Here is a 20,890-nt window from a genome sequence, read left to right on the forward strand (position 1 = left end):
TCGCTGTTTATGTCATTTGAGTTTTTCATTAATTACACATCTTTTTAAAAGTAATTTCATACCTTTGTGCAAACGAATGAGTGACAGTTAAAATATAAGGAGCAGAGCTGTGGCAAGCACCCTGCTTCCCACGCACGGTAATATTGCTTACATCTTCATAACTAATAATTTCTGGGTAGATCATGTCAGGGCTTCACACAGACAGGCAGCGGGGAAGAGAAGAGGAATATCCCTCATGTTAATTTGAAATTGAGTCTGATACAAGTGCAGTCCTTTGCTCTCATAAACACATTGGTGCTGAAATACCAGCCAAAAAAACGGGTGCCACTCTTTTTGCCTGCTCCTTCTCCCTGGTCACACTAAGGGAGAGGGATCAGGTATTCATTAGTCTGTTAATAACAGGTACTGAAAAATATCTGGAACAACTTTCCCTGCGCAAAGTCAAGTTGCATCTCAGTTTGCTGAGATTTTTAATCATAATTTTGCATGCCTACTCTGTTGATAGGAGTGAGTCATTACAGGTTCCTACAGTCACCGGAGGATCCAAACCGAAAAGGGACCTCCCTAGAGAAATCCAGTCAGATCCAATCAGCTTTATTATTGATGGTAGAAAGTTAGGTGGTGTCAGAATGCTTTCCCCCAGCTGGCTGAACCTAAAAATATAGTTACTGCCTCATTATGTGGTTTACTTTTGTCAACTACTGTATATAGCATTTTGCTTTTATCTCTCACTAATAGTTTCAAGTACTAGGATCTCTTCTGGCTGACACGGAATTAATTGCAAAGCTCCCACAGAGGCATTAGAAAATTCGCTGCATCATTAATATCCAGATGACACAGATCCAAACCTTTCAGCGTCCGGAAGAAAACAGGATCGGAGAGGGGCCCGACTCCCTTGGCGTTGCGAGCTTGGATTCTGAAGTAGTAGACGGTGTCCAGGTTGAGGTCCATGATCTGGTGGGTGAGCCGGTCGCCGCTGATGGACTCCATAATCCAGTCATCAATTGGAGCATTCTTGTCCAAAGTATAGAAGAGGATGTAAGCTGAATAAACACAGTCTCTCAGTTAGTACCGCAATCAAATTTTAATGTGCTTCCGTTATGAAACACATATAAAAATCAGATTTCTTAAACATCAGGGGTTTCTTTTTAAAAGCAGTGATGGCAGGTCTCCGATAAAAATAGCTTTGAGGAACATTATGACAATACACATTTATCTATTTTTAGAACAAAACCACAATTACAGTATTCACTGTAAGAAATATAGATTTAGCAAATATAAAAATAGGTAGCACACATTAAAAGGCTGTTACAAGTGCATTTCTCAAATGCAGGCGCACCATTCAGTCTGATAGCTGCCATAAACCATACGATAGAAGTCTTTAGTGTTTCAGTGCTGAAATAAAACTAAACGGCATTAATGATCCACATCAATTACTGGCTGCTTGTGGGAAGCCATACAATATTTCTTGGCAACTATAGGGGAAAGTATTTTGGGGAAAAAAAAGAAGAATTAAAAATTTTGGTAACTCAGAATTTTGTTAACTTAAGAGTACTACGACAACTACTTACCACCGAATAAAACTTGAAAGTTTTAGAACTTAGAGAGTAGAAGTACCAGTGTCGGGAAACGATACCAGTTTGTAGGAATTACCTTGCCAGCAAATGAAATTTTGGGAAGAAGAAAAAAGCCTGTAAGCAAGGCTGAGAAGTCTGGCACACCCTCTGTGCCAACCCAGCCCCAGCTGGGGACCTGCAACGGCCAAGCTCTGCCTAAAGTTGAAAACATTTTCTTTTTTTTTTTCCTCCTTTCTTTTTCTTTCCTGTTTTTCCTGAAGGGCTCCCTGGAAAATCAGTCATACGCAAAAAACCCACGCTAAGTCCAGTCTTAAGTGCTGTGCCGCAGGAATGAGCTACTGGAGCAGAGGGAGACCGAGCAGGTCTTCTGGGCTTCATCTTTGTGCCTGGATCCAAAGTTACTACAAAATTGGTGTAAGCCTTATTACTGCTATTTCCCTATTCTTTTCTGAAACAAAGATGCTTTTCAAAACTCATTCCACATGAATGGTTACACTCGTCATGGACAAGCAGAGTTAGGATGGAAATGATATGGTTTTGTGTGGGTTTTTTTTTCTTGTTTTATATTATGGGATTTTATTTAGAGGCTTGTAGTTTGGGGTTACTAAAGCAGTTTCTCTGACCATGACATTTGAATTAATATATATAAAGTTATGAAAATATAGGTATGTTTCTCAAATTAACACAAAAACACTCGCTCAAGCATTTGTAGGGATGAAGATTTGGTTGTTAGGGACATTCCTACTCTCCACAAGGAGTCGTTTCCCCTGGTTGATATGTCTAGGAAACATTTGACTCCATATGCAGTAAAAAATCCCTATGAGAGTCATTCTTCAACCAAGTGCTACAAGGAGAAGTTTGAGCATGGATGTCAGGGGACCCAGTCTGCTCTCAGGTCTGAATGCTGCTGTCGATGGAAAAACTCTATATAAAAGTTGCTACCATGGAGTCATTTCACACCTTGGAAGTCAGGAAAGCTTTTATTTTATTTTGTCTTTTAGTCATAGGGAAGCAGGACCATTAGCACTCATTTCAGTGTGTTGTCCATCAGAATGATCGTTTCTTCTCTCTAACGGCTAAATTAGGTTAGTGCAAACAGAGCCATTTCATAAACCATCCTCCTTTCGGACACGGTCACAGACTGTCAAGCGCTGATGATAACGTAGAGTGAAATTATGCACAGTTATGCAAGTCTAACCTAGGAATCATTACTGCTGGGCGACGTCCACACGGAAATATATCCTTAATTTATCGGTAACATAAAGTGAGATACCTTCCTGGTGTAACTCACAACAGCTCATCTGATGCCAGTGAAGCCGTGCCGAGTTACAACTGTTAAAATCTGACCCAGCGCTCTTCACTTCTAATGGCTCACACGGGACGTCATTCTGAAGCGTTCTTCCTCTTACACTGGCACTTCTCCCTGCTCCAGCAGCGTGCTGCTGGGATTACTAGCAGTACTGGTGACGTGTGCACACTTTCTCCCGCACGAAAATATGTTGTAGAACTGGTCTAACCCAACTGTTTGTAGTAATGTGAACATAATGTGCACGTTTTTGAAGACGAGCAGTATTTCTCCTAATAATTATATGCCTCTGAGATGTCTATTAGCAGACTAAAATGATCATTTACATGCAAAATCTCAGATAGAACTCTACTATATTTTTCAAACTAAATTAACATTAAAGGTTTATAATGGATTTCTTAATTAGGCACTAAGGTTACGTGCAATATTTTGGAAAATAAAATCTGTCATTGTGAAGCATCTATTAAGTTCAGTTCTTGTCAGTCAATATTAGTTTTTTTTTCCTGATCATCGCTGCCTTAAATTGTTATTGTGAAGTTAAATATCTACCAATAAATTCTCCCATTATGTGCTGCACCGAGCAACCTATCATTATGTATATTATGTATTGCATTATTGCCAAACAAAGTACTTATTAGTCATTTCTAATTATCATGGAGCAGCACGTACCACATAACCTTTGCTTAGAGCGCTGCATTTTTAAACTCATATTACTGCTCTTAGCATTCAAAAATATACGATCTACCTCCTCTAAGTTCTAGATCTTGCAGTATTCCCAACATTGCCTTGAATCCTAGACCAAGTTGGCTGGTAAAAGCAGGATAAAATAAAATAACGTCAGATCAAATAGCATTCTAGAAAAAAACCAGAGATGTTTCCACAGAAAATAGGGAACGAAAGCAGCACATGATCAGAACAGTAAAATAAAAGGGAGAATGCAGGATAATGTAAATGTTTACCAGTAATTTTGCCATTGGCTTCCAACGGCGGCTGCCAGCTGACAATGACGGCCCGGGGCTTCCCTTCCCGTGTAATGACTGTCAAATCCTTGGGAGCAGAGGTTGGAGCTGAAAATAGTGAAAATAATTGAAAACAGAAGTTATTCACCTTCTTTTGAATTCCTTACGCACCGTACCAGGCATGAACTACTCAGGAGGCATTTACCGCTTTGTTAGATCCTTTCAAATGCGAGTGTCCTTAGATGCGTTTCAAACATGTAACATATGATTTGTCTGGAAGTGATATTTTAATAGTGGCAATTGTACAAAACACTGCGTGTGGACACGTTAGGACGTGGTGGGTAGCTCTGATCCTCTTACCATTCATATTGGTCCTTACAGCTGAACAACCAGCGAGGTATCCAAGAACACCTAATACTCTGGGAGCCCTACACATTTAACAACAGTAATAATATTGTGGCCTCTCTGCTAGGAACATTTGTAGGTAGGCACCAGTATAAAACAAATATAATTGTGTATATTCATTAAACATATGCTCAGCTTGGGACATTTTAGACACGATAGAAAATTCTTAGCTTTTCTATTTCTACTGCATGAAAGACAAAAGGCTGGATTTCTGAGCCTGCAGTGTCTGCTTTGCACCCTGCTTTACCTGACCTGCTGGCCATGAGGTCTTGCACAGCATCTCAGATACTTTTAAATCATATCGCAAGACTGTGAGGAGAAAGGAAAAATGGGCAGTTATTAAAAAATAGTTAAGAGAGAGGAGTAATATATTGGTGCTGAGCTCATTGTTTGTTTACTTAGTTTTGATACAGGCTGGTGATGACTTAGAGCGTATAGATACCATAACAGCATGGAGAACACAGTGTACGAGCATCCCATCATCTGTGTCCTACCCATATGGCCACTAAACAACTTTCTTGAATGTTCAAAGAACTGCTCCGAAGTCACTTTACGAGGTAAAGCTCTAAAAATCTGTTGGATCGTGCTGAGCTAAACCAGCCCAGTCTAAAGCACAGACACAAATCTTCAGGGTGACGAACGTTCAATGATCTTAAACAACAAGAAGGAAGGAAAGAGCCAGTTGCCGTACAGGCTCTGGTCACAAGGAATCGATCCCTTTGAAATACCACCGAGCAGATGGTCTCGCGGTATTTGCATCAGTTGAACTTTTCAAAAGTGGGATTCAGAAAGCAACCAAGAAATCTGTACGCAGAAAACAAAAGTTTCTTTACCATTGTTGTATTACTAAGCAGGTGACTACTTGTCAGCTGGTGCTCTCTGTGGCAGGTTTGTGGTGGATTATCTCTTTGCTATATGTGCTGGAACAACACCTTCAGTCTGGTATGTCCACAGCCAGCACCAATGGGACTCCCAGTGTTTCACTTTGGTCTTGTCACATTAGCGGCTCCTCGCTGGAAGCATCTTTCTTAGCCTGAAGTAGGCAGGCCACAACACAAGCTCACAGATCATAGAATCATAGAATAGTTTGGGTTGGAAGGGACCTTTAAAGGTCATCTAGTCCAACCCCCCTGCCATGGACAGGGACATCTTCAACTAGATCTTTGAGAGGTCTCTTAATCCTCGGCAATGCCCAGCATGACGTGAGCTCCCACATTGCTACAGAAGTTTGCATTATTGTTAATGTAATTAAGTATTATTATCATTATTATTATGCCTTGAGAGGGTTGTGTTGCATTTAAAAGCTACTCAGCTTATAGCCAGCTTGGGACACTGGTTCATCAGTTTAACGAACTAGAAGAAACATCTTGGACTGCCTTGCTATTTCAGGGAACTGCAAGAGAGAACCCTTTTCACAAACGAATCACACTTGATTTTAAAACTAAAATTGTCCTCCTTTACTTTCGCTAAGCTTATTCTGCAATATTCTCCACCTTCATATAAATGATTGTATTTCTACCAAAGTGCATCCATCTGTCTGTATGGAAACAGCATCTTTATCTTAAATACTGTTTTCTGACATTAGCCCTTTTTGACACGTTTTCATGAACTAACCCTTTCCCTTCCTAGGCTTTCTGTCTTTTGTGAGGTTAAAATAGTAAAGCTCGTAAAAATTGTAAAGCCCTTTCTGTACCATAGGCTTTCCATGCTGGTGACTACCACGTGAGTCCCACTGAGAGGCTGAAGCTGAGCTCTGCTTTCAGCAGATTGTGAACATAAGATATCATGAGAAAAATCAAAGCTTTAGATGTTTCCCTTAGCACTCATTAACACCCCTCATATCAGTAAGACTTGTGTAGGCAGATCTGGCGATGGAACTTGGCTCTGATAGTTGCTTTTGAATTATGGGCATAGCAACTCTCCCTAGCCATGGTAGTAACCTCCAGTGAATTCTGTATCGATGCTGATATGTACGTTCTTTCATATCATTACGGGAAATTCAACATACGGAATGGGTACAAAACAGGCAATAAAGATCAGCAGTGCAGGATGCCCATAATTAACAGAGCTGCTCCATCAAGCTCAGATAATTGCATTGCAATCACATGGGAAAATCTAAGGACACATATATTCCCTCTTATTTTCCCTTTGTTAATTAACTGGCATGTACTGTGGTTTTCATTAAAAAAAAAAAACCAGCAAATCAATATTTACCAGCAGACTTCATTTGGTATCTGCTGGTAGAAACTGATTTGTAATGGCACCTAAGAGTGTTTTCAAGGCCACTAGTCACCCTCAGGAAAATATAGCATGTACTATAGTACATTGGTGTCCAAATGTACATATTGCTGGCTACAACAGATGAAGAAGAAAAGTTATTTTAAACAAAGCCATAGGCATTCTTACCTATGGACTAGGCAGTACAGCAAGACATACAGGCAATCATAAAGGCTGTGGAAAATCTAGTAGTTCTGCGGTATACAGCCTCATGCAGTTCAGTGGATTTACTTAAAAGCAAATCTACTTGGGATTTTCAAAAGGTGGGCTCAGCAGCTTATTCTAAAAGAAATGCAAATTTAATGGAAGACCCTGCCCTTGTTTAAAGACAGCCTAGGGATCAGGATACGTGCTTCCATTAACACCTATGTGATAACTAGAAGTAAAGCCCAGGCATACCGTTTCCCTACTGCAGTTAATTGAAGGCACACAAAAGAGAAAGAAACAATTACGTTTTGGAGAGGATGTTCTTATCTGCAGAGATCACTACGTCTCCATCCCTTTTCAAATATTTTTATCCCACTGAACTAGGGTTACACATAATATGTATCTGGTGTCTGTTATCTGTTATCAAAACAGCATTTAGTCCCCTTCAGAATCTGAAGTATCTTTCAGGTCATAGCTTCCTGCTTGGAAAATACCACTCAAATGCTTGAGAAGAGCAGCTAAATTAAGCCTTCAAAGTGTATTTGTTTATTGTAAAGCATATTGTCAATCTTAACAATGGCTGCTTGCTGGAAGTGAAATACAGATGTATAAAAACACCGAGCATAGGAAAGATGCCTTACCAAACTGTCAGCAGGGCATTTATACAAGTCAACGTTCTGCAGAGGGTAGATAATTGTGTCTTTACAATAAATAATGTGCAAGCTGAAAAGACTGCTCACTTGACACCCTGTCGTCCCCCCCCCTGCCTCTGTCTCCGTCTAATTTTGCACACACGGTTTCAGTCGCTGTAACTGTAGGTCTTGGCTGGACGAATGCGTTGGTCACCAGCACAGTGCACAGCAAACAGCTAAAATGTGTCCACGTAGTATGATGATCAGACCTGTGGTTGTTCAGTTTCTAAACACATCCCTTTAGTTCTTGAGTCAAGAAGGATGTGCGTTACGTAGAAGCAGCCATTGTGTCCTTTTTACTAAGCGGGTAAGATGGGAACTCATGGGAGACACATAGAGCTTCATAACTCAAAATTTTAAAGTAGCAAAATCAGTATCTAATAATAAGGGAATAACTGTTCTCACCTGATCTTGGGTTTCTTTGAAAAGTGAAAACTATTTTAAATCATTAGCATTAAAAGTCACAGATACTCATTATATTATTGGGCTAGGTATTACACACATACTACCATCTCCTACCTTCTTGCAGTAACACCAGAGCTCAGTAAACTGACTGCTCTGCTTTGCTACCCGTGAAAAAAAGTGAAGAAATACAGTTAGTTTTGTACGTACGCTGTGGGTTTATGCAGTTAGGGTGAACTTGTACAAGGCTTTTGATGACAAATAAAAAAACAAAGCAAGCCCTTCCAGCAGCTCTTGCTGTACCTGCTTCATAGGTGGTGGCGTGCGCGGTCATGCTCCAGGTGCTGGACCGCCGACCTTTGGTGACCATGACGGAGAACTCGTACATGGTGTTTGGCTTCAGACCTATCACGGTGTGACTCAGAGCGGTCGTATCTGCCGACTGCAAAGAGATGGAGCGGAGAACCTCTTTAAAGCCACTCTTTTTGCTGATAGCCAAGCAAAACACTGTTAAAATGGATTCCTTTTTCAAGCAAAATAGCTCTATGGCTACTGTGTACCTTAACGGGAGTATTTTTAGTACCATAAATATGATACTAAACTTGCTACCTATAATTTAGGCAGTTAAATAAATTATTGTGATGCTTTCTCGTCCTCTTTTCCCAGACAAAGCAATTTGCCATGCGTTTTTTTCAAATGTAAATTGGAAGCTAATGCTATGTCCTTCATCTATGCCCATATGAGGGAAAAGAATAGGAACATTTCCATAACTTAACCACTCATTTCCAGCCTCTTTGATGGGTTCCTTCTAAAAAAAAAAAAGTTTTTAATATCTACGGATTTTTAGTGGAGGCTCAGAAAGCATTTTTACCCCTAGAATGGTCCTGACTAAGGCTTCCCAGTTCCTGGGGTTAACACATATTTATGATAGAGATCAAAATATGACCCAGGACCCCTGCATAAAGATGCATTTTTGTATTCATAAGACACAGTTTTGCTTGGTTAAATGTAATATGTTTATATATTAGATTATATTTGAAGCATATTATTGATCTACCTCACTGTGATGAACAACTAAGCATATTGACGTTGATGTGAATATTACATTGTACATTTATTTTTAGCCGATTTAGCTTTTAACCTCAGCCTGCAGTAAGGAACAATTCGAGGCAAACTGCACTAGTATCAAAAGAGACGAGTGAGAAGAATATTATGGGACAAATTGGTGACAACTGAACAAAATCAATCCCCACGCTTTTCAAGCTGCAGAGCCTGGTGTGCAACCCTCCAGCGTCAACAACTTACAGGCCAGTGAGTTAAAGGTGCTGGGCACTTTTACACATTTATATGCTGATGGACCTAAAGTTTACTGAGTAAGGACGACTTATACACGACTTTGCATTGGTTGACTACCTTGGTGTTCACATTTGGGACGCAGTTCAGAAGAAGGCATCTTGCTGGCACGCACCAGTAATGCCATTCTGATGCTAATCATCAGATGATTCCAAAATAAATCGACCTTTACTAAAAATGGTACCTCAAGTTGCCAGCACACCACGGAATAAAGCAGTGACATTCAAGGGGGCGTGGGAGGAATTTGCTTTGCAGAGACATTAATGCATGGGCTATATATGCCTACACGGTACGCTGTTTTATCACAAGTGCTCTGACAGATGTTTTGCATGCTACTTAATAGGAAGACTTAATGCAATACCAGATTTTATCTTCTTCATACTCAATTAAAATTCCTAGTTCTTGGAACTAAGCAGTTTTGCAACTTACCTGTACTAGGGGTTTACTCCAGCAGAGAATGTCCCTCTACAAAAAGTCTTACTGAAGCAAAGACAGCACTTATAACCTCTGTGTTCATAAACTACTCAACCAAACTACTCAGCTGCTTGCCAAAGGTGGCAAAATCTACCTGCTAGAGTTTATACAAATTATTCTTTGACTAAAGGCTGGATTTAAATATGGGAAATAATAATTTTCTCCCTCAGGAAAGATTCTGGAAGAAATTAAATTATTTATGGCATAAAATACTCCTCAGCATGACTGAGGGTAACTAAATCTGTTAACTATCACTATAGAAGTGATATGATATCTGATATGCTCAGATATTACAGGATCAGGAAAAATGCACATGGAAAAAACAATAGGGTTTGAACCTATTCCTGGACAAAATAGTCTTTAGTGGAACATAAAGACATTGGGTTCTTTTTTTGGAAAAAGAAAGTTATTGGCCTCCAGCTGAGTGTTTTTCTTTGACTGTTTCGCTCAATACTAAATATGAGCATTTCAATAGCCACAAACGTCCTTGAAGTTAATATCACATTGAGATGAAGGGGGTGTAACTGTAGCAAGTACCTTCAGTAACGCCACGCCATGCCTGTTTGGGACAGTTTGTACAAAGTAAAGTTGGCAGGGCAAAGTTAAATTTCTAAACTTCCAACTTGAATGGGAAAGGGTAAACCCTTCATTATATTAGATGTGATATACATTTTTGAAGCAATGGGAGACTTTAATGGGAAAATCTCAAAAGAATTGGAAATTCAATGCCAATGCATAGGCAAGTGCTACGGGAACCTATTTGTGAGCCTGACCCAAACCCCCCTGAAGAAAACGGTTTTCCCCATTGTTTTCAAAGAATAACATAATAGGTTTTATCTTGTTTTCTTGAAAAAATGTGGTTATTTCAAGAAAGCAGACCCTCTTGAAAGATTTTTGGTTGTTTCTGCTTCTGGGTGATTGAACTGCAATAAATGAATCAGACCGGCTTTTTACATGCCACCCACAGACTGGTCAAACTAGAGACGATGGCAAAAAAAGGCAGTTTCACTCTTGCTCCTCTCCTCTTCAGTCTCCTGCTCCTCGACGGCTCCCGGAGCCCTGTGTGGTGGCTCCGCGAGAGATGTCCACCTGCTCGTTTTAGCAGAAGGCCAACAAGCTCGACACCTCCGAGCAGGACGTGCTTCTCCTGCACAGCAAATTGATAGGGCTATTTTTGATCACTGTTGCCTGTTACCCACCATTCTCCACTGCATGCAGCTCAGCAAATGCATTGGGAAACCAGAGAAAACGTTCTGATTGACTGTGATTGGCAAAACATAATGCTGCCTTTTCCGGAGCTTTGATTTCATCACTAGAGCTGCAAACTGTGACCCGCTGTACTTCCCTGTGCTATACTCCGCATTTTGTTGGGTATGGAAATCCATCTGTAAGTAGGAGTCGGAGCAAGGTGTGGCATTCAAAACATTACAATGCATTGTTCTGGCATCCTTAATTACCTAAGAGCTTGTTACAACTGCATGAGCATACAAAATTTGGGTCTAATATTGCAGACCATCATGTCAGCATCTGAGGGTGTCAGAAGTACGGCAGTAGACGTAAAAGCAAAGTATGGGCTTTATACCTTGTAAAGATGTGCTATTATTATTTAAAAGCTTTACAGCGGGTCAGCACCTGCAGCAAAAAGCCAGCTGACCTGAGCCTCCTCTCAGCTGACGTCAATGCAAATGAGGGGTAATGCAACTGCAATCAATAGTTCACGGCAGCACACGGACTCAGCTGAGAGCCAGCAAGCCAAATTCTGATAGAGATGTGTAAGGGGGAGAGCTGAAAAATCACAGTCAGAAAAGAGACTGAAGGCAAGAGCTTCTCCACCATCATTCCCACTTCGTCCAAAAATTACCTGGGAAAGGTCTCAAGATGAGAGTCTGTGAGTACAGGTGTACCCCAAACCTAAAGAGGCGGCGAGCCATCCTCTGGGGTTTAGAAATGCCAACCTTTATTTAGACACATCATTCAGGCTCTAATCGGAGGAGCCTCAGTGCCGGATAGAGCATGGCCTGTTCCACAGTCCTTGTAAAAATGACTTGTACGAGGCCGCTCTTGTTAGGACAGAGAACAGTAAAAAATGAGGCATCCACTTGCAGTATAAAAATACATCCATAGCAAACAACTCACTATGGATCAATACGATCCTTCAGACAAGCGAAAACAACTATTATGGTAGGGCACGGGAGGAAGGACATGCTCATCATGGGGAAGGTGGGTGTTATATGAGATGCAATATATAAGCTGACGATAGTGGGGAAAGGTCGCTTATTGTCCAAAAACAAGCAAACAAAAAAGCCTAAAGGCTGCGCTTGTTCCTTCCCATTCCCTGTCCCACCGTATCTCTTTGCTGCACCGCACGGGTTTTGGTACTGCTTTCATTAGGACTTGAGAAGAAATTCTCATACAGAAAGTCGCATGCTGCTGTCATATCCACTCAAATTGAGTTTTCTCATAAACTAACCTTCATTTTTTGCTATTTGGGAATACGTAATAACGGGTGAGTGGAATTGCCATATGGTGTGGGTGGGTTTGCAATTGGTATTTCTTCCTTTTCACTCTACGCTATTGTGCTACCAAATCTGTGACTAATTTATATGTGATTGGTAAAGATTAAAGATCAAAACTTTCAACAATTGGCATGTGGAATTAAAGTACAGCATTTTCATCCAACTAAACACGTAGGTTTCTAGGAAGCAACAATTACTCAGTCAAGTCTCCTTTTGACCGAAATGGGAATTTTGGTTGAGGGAAGTTCATAAAAGCCAATTCGGAGCCTTTGCAAATAAAATATGAACAGATGAAATAGCTCATAAATTCATAACGTGTTAAAATTTCACCTTGTACTTAGCACTCGTCGAATAGCTCGTTCTCCATCGGACTGTGTAGAAGCGAACCTCCGTAGTCTTTTGGTTCTTTGGGACAGAGTTGTCTGCCCAGATGACCCTCACTGCATCATGCGTAAGTGCAACAGCCTGGACACCTACTGGTGGGAGCATGGGGGTGGAGATATCTGGGACTGAGGTAGGGAAATCATCAAGCAAAGGATAAAAATCAACTTCTAATGGATCAATGGGGTCTGGGTCCATACAGCACCAAATGAGCATTCCAAAATAAATGAATAGGTAAGTTAAACAGAAAAACAAACCAAAACAAACCAAAACACAAACAGCCACCAAGGGGCACACATCACAATGGGTTAAATGCATGGCATTAATGAGGAGGAGGAACATGAGGAGAACAGAAAGAAAGGCATTAATGCAAAATGAGAACGCATCAGCAACATTTCAGTTACATCGCTACAACACAACTAACCAGCGCTAAGTGCTATTTTTCATGACTTGTTTAAATACTTCCAGGTATGCTGCGTTTTCTTCACACGAGATGAAGTCAAGGCACAGTGCCTCTCCTTAAAATGATTTACACTTTCTGAAAAAATTGAATCACTTAAATGATACATTATTGGAAACACCTACAAAGTGGAGAGTGTGTCATCTTCCAACTTGATTTACAGACATGACATACTTTCACATGTGTAGGAGTTACCTACGCTTTTCTCTCTCAGCAGCCTCTTTCAGGCTCTTTTGCTGTTTCAGGCTCTTGAAAGGAACATATTCTGCATCTGCTTAAACGTTTGTTAGGCAAAACAAAATAACAATTTCACTGCTGAAGTGAAGATCTTAGAACTGTTGGTTTAATACTGTCAGCGTGTTAGATGTGCACATCCAGGCGTGGAGACGTGGGTTATTTTCAAGTGGGCTTCTTCCTCGAGGAACAAGAACAGTTCCTCTCCCGTCTGTCTGTGATCGGGCGGTCTCTGGGGAGCAAGACGCTGAGCACCACGCGCAGGCCACGGCGGCGCGCTATGCAATGCCAGAGGAAAATTCTGGCTGGCTTAATTATCGGGACAGTGGCACATTTCATTTCACTTCCAAAAGTTCAGACTTGAGTGGCGTGTTGACACATCCAGTTAACTGAGCCTGTCCAGATTTCTGTGGCCATGCTTCTCCTTCCACTTTGTTGCAGAGGAGGTTTCTCCGAGTTATGGTGGCGTGAGAGAGGATCCAGACATTGCGTCAGCAGCAGATTCCTGCTCTTACACTCACGGGAAAAAAACCACCAACCACCCGTGTACAGAATTCCTCTCCTGATCAGCGTTGGGTTCGGCCCCGATGACATCCACGCTCTTGGCTTCTCTGGGGCTCTGCCTCTGCCCTGTGGGGCTGCACGGCGATGGCACCCACGCAGGAACCAGAGACCGCTTCTGCTCGGTTTAAATACCTCTGTCCTTGTTGAAGCACCCAGTCAACTTCTGGCCTATCATTTAAAACTATACTTACTGACTCACTATTTACCAGTTGTGATTCTTCCAAATACAATTTCAAAATGCAGTGGGTAAAGTGCAGCAAAAGCACTCTAAAAGGTTGCCTGGGGTTTTTTCCCCCTAAAATAATGTGCTAATTAATTAGTCAAAGCATAAATGACTCTAATATTTCCTCCTATACTTCCTATACAGTTTGTCTGCTCCATGTGCAGTTCCAGTTCCTGACACTCTTTGATCACTCCTGTTTTATGGTTTTGTAATTCTTACTCAGAACTTCTGGAGGCCCCAGCCTTTGGAAGGAAAAACAGAGGAGACAAGGATGTTTAAAATGTATGGTAAGCCATTAGGTTCAACCTGCTTCTTGTGTTGCTTCTTTCATCAAAAACTGCTTTAGAAGAAGTTTGAATATGAGCGTTGAAGGAAATGAAGCAACCCGGTTGTCGTTGTAGTGATCCAAAACTCAAACACACGATCCACACGGGAAGGAATGGGCAGCTGAATCTTTTTTTTGCCCCAACCTGGTGAATCGAGCTTCTGCAAGCTGAAAGTTAACAGTTTCTTTTCCTGAACTGAAGTTTTCCAAGAGAATTGGCTGTAAACTTTGGAAGGTGAGCAATACCTGTTTCTGCTGGGGTTTTTTTTACAAACTTATGATGGAAGCTGATGTGACTGGAGCTGAGTTTATATTTTAGCAAATACTGCACTTCCTTTCTCTTTTTCTTTCCCATACTGAAAACTTTAGTCCTGCTGTAGAGGAGATTATGAAGAGAGGCTGGGTTTAGCAAAATAAATGGTCAGACTCAATCAATCAAGATAATTCAGTTTCTGAAACACGTCACCACTGACCTGAGGAAGAGGGAAATGTCTATAATCCACCGGTGCTGAAAATAGGTCCCTAAATATTGCCTCCATTTTCCACCAAAGTTTCATTTGCTATTATTTATGCGTGGACATCTGTCATTTGGAAATTGCAATCTCTTGACAGAAAATAGTTTCTTGCTCTCTTTGGAGTTGTTTTGCGAATATTGCATGCTATGTAACTTTAGTTTGCACACCACATCCACACAAGCAGACACCAAAGGATGCCTATGTATATGCTAAACGGACACACAGAGACACAGTTTTCGGTTTTCTTCGGTGCCCAGGGCGCGTCAGCTCATCTGCTGCCTGGGGAACACAGTCCCTGTGCTTCCCTGCTTTGCTAACAGCCTTTTTTGAGATGTTCCTCCATGTAGGACCCAGGCCACCGGCTCCTTTCAGAGGCTGCATCCCGTGGGTGGGAGGTGGTGGGAAGCTCCGAGTACGGACGTCTCTCAGCAATAAGAGAGCGGCAGCGAGGTGGACTTCTCGCAGATGATCGTCGGGTCAGTTCACCAAAACAGAGCCCCAGCCTGAATTACCTTTTTCACACCTGGGTATCGTTTTGTTTATGAGAGGTTATGTACAGACATAAAATCAAATCCCACAGGCCAGCCGGCCAATTTTTAAATAGAATTGACAGGGAACAAAAACCTTAAAAATAAAAGTATATATGGATCCTGAGGCAAACTCGCTGGAAGAAGATTTTACAAGACACACACTCAGCAAGAATGACCTCTGTAGACTCCAGACAAGAAAAAAGATTAATAATTTTGAGCCCTAAGTTCCCTGACACTTATTATATCTAATGTAGCTTGTTACGGTTGCCCTTGATTGTGTAATTAATCACTTTTTTTTCGTTCTCCTTCTGACTTTCCAAGATTTCTTATGGGAATACTTCACAAAACCATACGGATAAAAGCTGTTTTTCCTTGCAGAGCCACAGAAGTGCCATTTGGTTGATTTATTCCTCGTGGTCCACCCAAGCCAGCGTCAGTGATCGGGTTTGCTCTCAGTGACACAGCTCCCCTTCCAGGCAGCTCTGAACACCATGGGTGAAACGCGAGAAAAAAACTTCACCAAATGATGGTGTCACTCCAGAGGAAAAACACATTTATTTTTCTCAGTTCTGTTCTTTTAACCCCTCGTCAGTCCCACCCACGCACCAGTGATTGCACAAAAACCACAAGGCAGTCCCAAAGACAGTGCTACACAAGAACAATTCTGGTTTTACAACTTTGCTAGCGTCCCAACAACGTATCTGTGAGAAGCAGCTGCCTAAAAGCACCCTGCTCTGTTACTGCTGGGTAATCCCTTCTGCGAGCCTTCTCCTGCCAGGAAAATCTTATCAGTATATTCCTTCACCTTTTGCAACCCCTCTACATGCTTCTGTAAATGTGCACGACGACACTGTGTTTTTAACTAATTCATTTCAATTTAAGCTGCTTTAAAAATGAAGAAAAAATAATAATTTCATCTGGGCTTAATTCAGCAAAGTTATTCACCACTATTCTGCCCTGATCTTTAAATATGTAAATTGTTTGGGAGTCATGCTTCTCCCAAGCCACCCCACACCAAAGAGCACGCAATTGTGAGCATCCCATTAAATTTATACAGCCAACTTCTGGAAAGGGTAAATAATTCATTCTATCTGTGTAGTCAGAATAACGTGGAAAACGAAGCTGATTTATTCTAGCAAGGGACCTGGAGGTTGCAGAGCTCTTTTCTTCCACTGCCTTGACCAAAATGTTTTGCCTAATGTGCACCTTTGTAAGGCTAATGTTCACTGACGGGGAGCAGATTATGAACCAGCATTTGCAACTCACCTGTCATCGACCTGGTGGTGGCACTTTCGTACAGAGGCACCCCTTCGCCGGCGTTGTTGAAGGCCTTTAAGGAAATCACGTAGTGGGAACTGGGCTCTGCAGGAGAAAACAAATGAGGCAAAACAAAGCACACACTGTTAAAGTCAGATCTGGGATGCAGAACGGACGAGTGCTTTCCTGAAAAACAAGAAAAAAGAAAACAGAGTTAAGCAAAAGCCTGTGCAAAGTAAGTGATGAGCACAACTGCTGCCCATCGTTTTCGTTTCCCTTCCAAAGGCTTTATTTATCTCAGTCTCCTGGTGCTATCTTCATCAATAGTGGGCTGAAGTTCTCCTTTAAATCATCTGCAGCTTTGCCTGCATAAGAAAGCTGGAACCAACTTTGTGCATCAGCCGTACCTCCTGACCCATCGCTCTGAGCAGAGGAAGCCTCAGACGCGGTGCTACGTGCAGTGCTACACGGAGGCGAGGGATGCTGCGGGGTGCCAGTGCCTTTCCGCCGGCTCCCGGCATGCTGCCGGATGGAGCTGGGGGAGCCAGGGCCGCGGCGCTGAGCTCCGGCGGGCAGGGAGGCATCCAGCCCCGCACAGCCCCCTCACGAGGACACGCTGCTGTCCCGGGGATGATGTGGGAAGAGATGGTTGAGGGTCACCATAGAATCATAGAATCATAGAATCATTAAGGTTGGAAGAGACCTCCAAGATCATCGAGTCCAACCGTCAACCCAACACCCCCATGCCCACTAAACCATGTCCCTAAGCGCCTCATCTACCCGTCTTTTAAACACGTCCAGGGATGGGGACTCAACCACTTCCCTGGGCAGCCTGTTCCAATGTTTAACTACTCTTTCAGTAAAGAAATTTTTCCTCACGTCCAATCTAAACCTCCCCTGGCGCAACTTGAGGCCGTTTCCTCTCGTCCTTTCGCCAGTTACTTGGGAGAAGAGACCGACCCCCACCTCGCTACAACCTCCTTTCAGGTGGTTGTAGAGAGCGATGAGGTCTCCCCTCAGCCTCCTTTTCTCCAGGCTAAACAACCCCAGCTCCCTCAGCCGCTCCTCATCAGACTTGTTCTCCAGACCCCTCACCAGCCTCGTTGCCCTTCTCTGGACACGCTCCAGCACCTCGACGTCCTTCTTGGAGTGAGGGGCCCAAAACTGAACACAGTATTCGAGGTGCGGCCTCACCAGGGCCGAGTACAGGGGCACGATCACTTCCCTGCTCCAGCGATGTGTTGCCTTGGGATCCTCGACCCGTGGCAGCGAACCGCGGGCGTCCAGCTCTCCAGCGCTGCGTGGGTGGGACTCGTGCTCCTGAAGCCAGCCCAGAACGGTTCATGCACCCCTGTGATCGCCTGCCGGACGCTGAGCAAAAAGCCTCCCTCCCTACTTTCTTGATGTCAGAAGTACATTGGTAATAGCCACTTCACTACTTTTTACCTCACCAAGAACTCCTCACGCTCTGTTGTAAATATGAAGGATGTGGCAGACAACAAATAACACACAGGAATTAACTTCTGGGTGCACGGATGTGCTGCGCTGGTTTGTGTGTCCTAGATTATCACGGGGCTACTCTAAATATATCCCTAAACGAAAACAAAGTGAAATGAGCGTGTCAGTTCGACATTGTTTTTTGCTACTGTTTTCTGAGAAAAACAAGGCAATCCATTTTCCTGATTTTTCCCATGTGAATTGCTTGATCTCCCCACCTTATTTTTTTTTTCAGCTGTTAATTCTATTTGTACAGAAGAAAATTGCAGCTGAATACAGTGGGCGCTCATACACCTGCCAAAGATGGGAACTGCCTCCTCAAAGTTCTTTACTGAAAAATAACGGATGTGTGTATGTGAGGAGGCATTTATTAACATGACATTGCAAAAGACCTGCTGCAGAATTACGTATTTCATCTACATTAACACCAAATCAGCTCAGCATGATTAATACTATTACAGTGAATCTGAAATGAGTAAATAATCTTTAAGTACTTATTGCATATTGTTACTAATATCCTTTCCACCCACATATTTTGTACTTAGTTTTACGTCCAGAAGAAACAGTGACATATTTGTTTAATATTCAGGTGACTTCTGTGCTTCTATCACAAAAGAGCTAAACGTTAAAAATTGCCAAATGGATGACTCGTGCATTAATAACTCCCTGTGCTAAGCATTCTATGGTTATTAATTCAGTTGGTACTCACTGTAATATCATTAGTCATAAGGAAATTATTTTGTATTCATAGAGATGTAGTATGTATTTTCATATGATTTCCACTATATATTAGCATACTACTTTTAATTTCTAATTTAACTAAGTGTTGTAACTCTCCAGATTCCACATGAAGATTTATTTATTGAGACACGAAGTCATTATTTAGCTGAGAGTTTAATAATGTCACATTCAGTAGTTTCTGCAGAAGAAAAAGAAATTCATATGCACAGTCTAGACCGACTCCATCTCTTCCTTCTACCCATGTCCCAGCTGTAGTGCCTATTTAGGAGTTTTGAAAGACGTCTGGCAGAGTGATGCAAGGGGTTAATACAGACCATTCACTAGGGTAGGCTGTGGTAAACGCAGGGAAGAATACCAAAAGACGAAGTTTTAGGACTTTGAGACATACTAAGTATTCGCTATTACCAGCAGTGAACTCGGTGACTATATTGAAGGGGACACACAGAGACGGACAGCGGATTAATCTTACTGCCTTCTGTAAGTTAAGCACGTGGTTTAGTTTATAAGGGCTATAAGTCCCTATAGTGACTGAAGAGACAAGCACCTCTGAAGAACAATTCATCCCATGCTAAGATAGGTATTCAAGATATATAAGACGAATCAGCCTCTAAGGGTTGGTACGTATCTCCACTGATTATGGCCAGAGCACAGATGTCTGGCCTTCACTTGGCTTAAATTGTAAATAACGAGACGTTAATCAGGAAAGAATGTCACCCTGAACACTGATTTTTTTAAATGTTAAAGACGACTCGAGAAACCTGATTCTAGAAATTACTATCAAAACCCCCCAAAGCCCACAGAACTGTCACGTCTAATCAAAATACATTGTGAATTCCCAGTAATGAATAAGCAAAACGAGTGAATTACTATTAATTCGGTCATGAAAAATATACTCACAGAAATTGATAAATTAGGTGGAAAAATGCGGTAAGTTCGTGGAAAATTTAAAAATGGACACTATATAGCACATACCTCATTACAACCGCCCATACAGCACAATATATAGTCCATCAAATTTTATAAATTGAACAGACTGACATGACATATGATTTATGTTTATAACTAGGTTGGGCAAGGTTACATTTGCAAAAATGAGCTGAGGTTGGGATGAGGATGCAGTCGGTAGCTTTCTGTTAAAAACATGAAAAATTCAGGTGGTTAATTTGAGCTGCTGCTAACTGGAGCAATAAATAATTGCTTGAGTCTCCTCTTAGATAAGAGGGAAAAAGGCAATTTGCCACGGTACAGTGTTTGAACACAGTATTAGAGTTCAGTTTAGTCCAATACAATGAGAAAGTGAAAAAGCATTAGTATTTTCATGTGGCAGGCAGTTGCTTGTAACACTTACGGGGTCATTCTGGTGCTCTTTTTGGTAAAATGCCACTGACTGGAGTGCGAGTTCAAACGAGGAAAGCTTTTTAGTGTAAACCTACTAGTAAGTGCAGCAGCTAATGGAACAGAAGGGTCATTAGTGCTCCTGGCAGAAACAACGCAAAGAAAGAAAGAAACGGGGGCTTTAGAGATGACAGTTGCAGTGCAGTTGCAAGAATTCAGAGGTAAATTCTGAATGTTTCTCCACCTGTAACAATGATGTTACCATTTGTATTTGCTATTCTGGAGCAGGAGAGGGAGACAATTATACGCTTTTTTTCAAGCAGAAGAAATCTCTTCTTGCCTTTGAAGAAGCTGAGCAAAGAATTCAGCTTTAATTAGAGCATCAGCCAAGAATCCCCATGTCAGTGTTGGTGTGGAACATGCTCTGGAAATAAAGTTGTGTTCTGCAGTTCAACTTAAAAAAAGAAAAAGGACAAGAAGTTCAAACTAAGCATGAACAAAATTGATTTCTGTAGTGGAAAGAAAATAATCAACAAATAGCAACTCATTCAAGATACCACAGTTATTGTCTTCTTTAAGAGTGCAAAATTGTGACATCTCCACAGCCATTACATGGGGTCTTTTGACAAATGTTGAGTTTTCACGTATAATTTAATTTCCTCTTTAAACTATAAATATAAAATAAACACTTGACAACTAGATGGGAACTCCAATCCAAGG

At 41.7% G+C, this 20,890-nt stretch overlaps 1 protein-coding gene across 1 annotated transcript in view; it reads right to left on the reverse strand.

The window, feature by feature from the left end:
* Positions 1-20,890, reverse strand: part of DCC (DCC netrin 1 receptor) — a 579,713-nt gene that overhangs the window by 55,312 nt on the left and 503,511 nt on the right. Inside the window, exons 16-20 of the mRNA XM_009323064.1 lie at positions 16,607-16,702; positions 12,439-12,677; positions 8,069-8,207; positions 3,843-3,950; positions 849-1,043 (exon numbers count right to left, since the gene is read on the reverse strand). Coding sequence (XP_009321339.1) covers positions 849-1,043; positions 3,843-3,950; positions 8,069-8,207; positions 12,439-12,677; positions 16,607-16,702 — 777 coding nt within the window. The remainder of the gene's footprint in view (positions 1-848; positions 1,044-3,842; positions 3,951-8,068; positions 8,208-12,438; positions 12,678-16,606; positions 16,703-20,890) is intronic.

Source organism: Pygoscelis adeliae, unplaced genomic scaffold, assembly GCF_000699105.1.
Source record: "Pygoscelis adeliae isolate BGI_AS28 unplaced genomic scaffold, ASM69910v1 Scaffold174, whole genome shotgun sequence".
Classification (NCBI taxonomy): Eukaryota; Metazoa; Chordata; class Aves; order Sphenisciformes; family Spheniscidae; genus Pygoscelis; species Pygoscelis adeliae.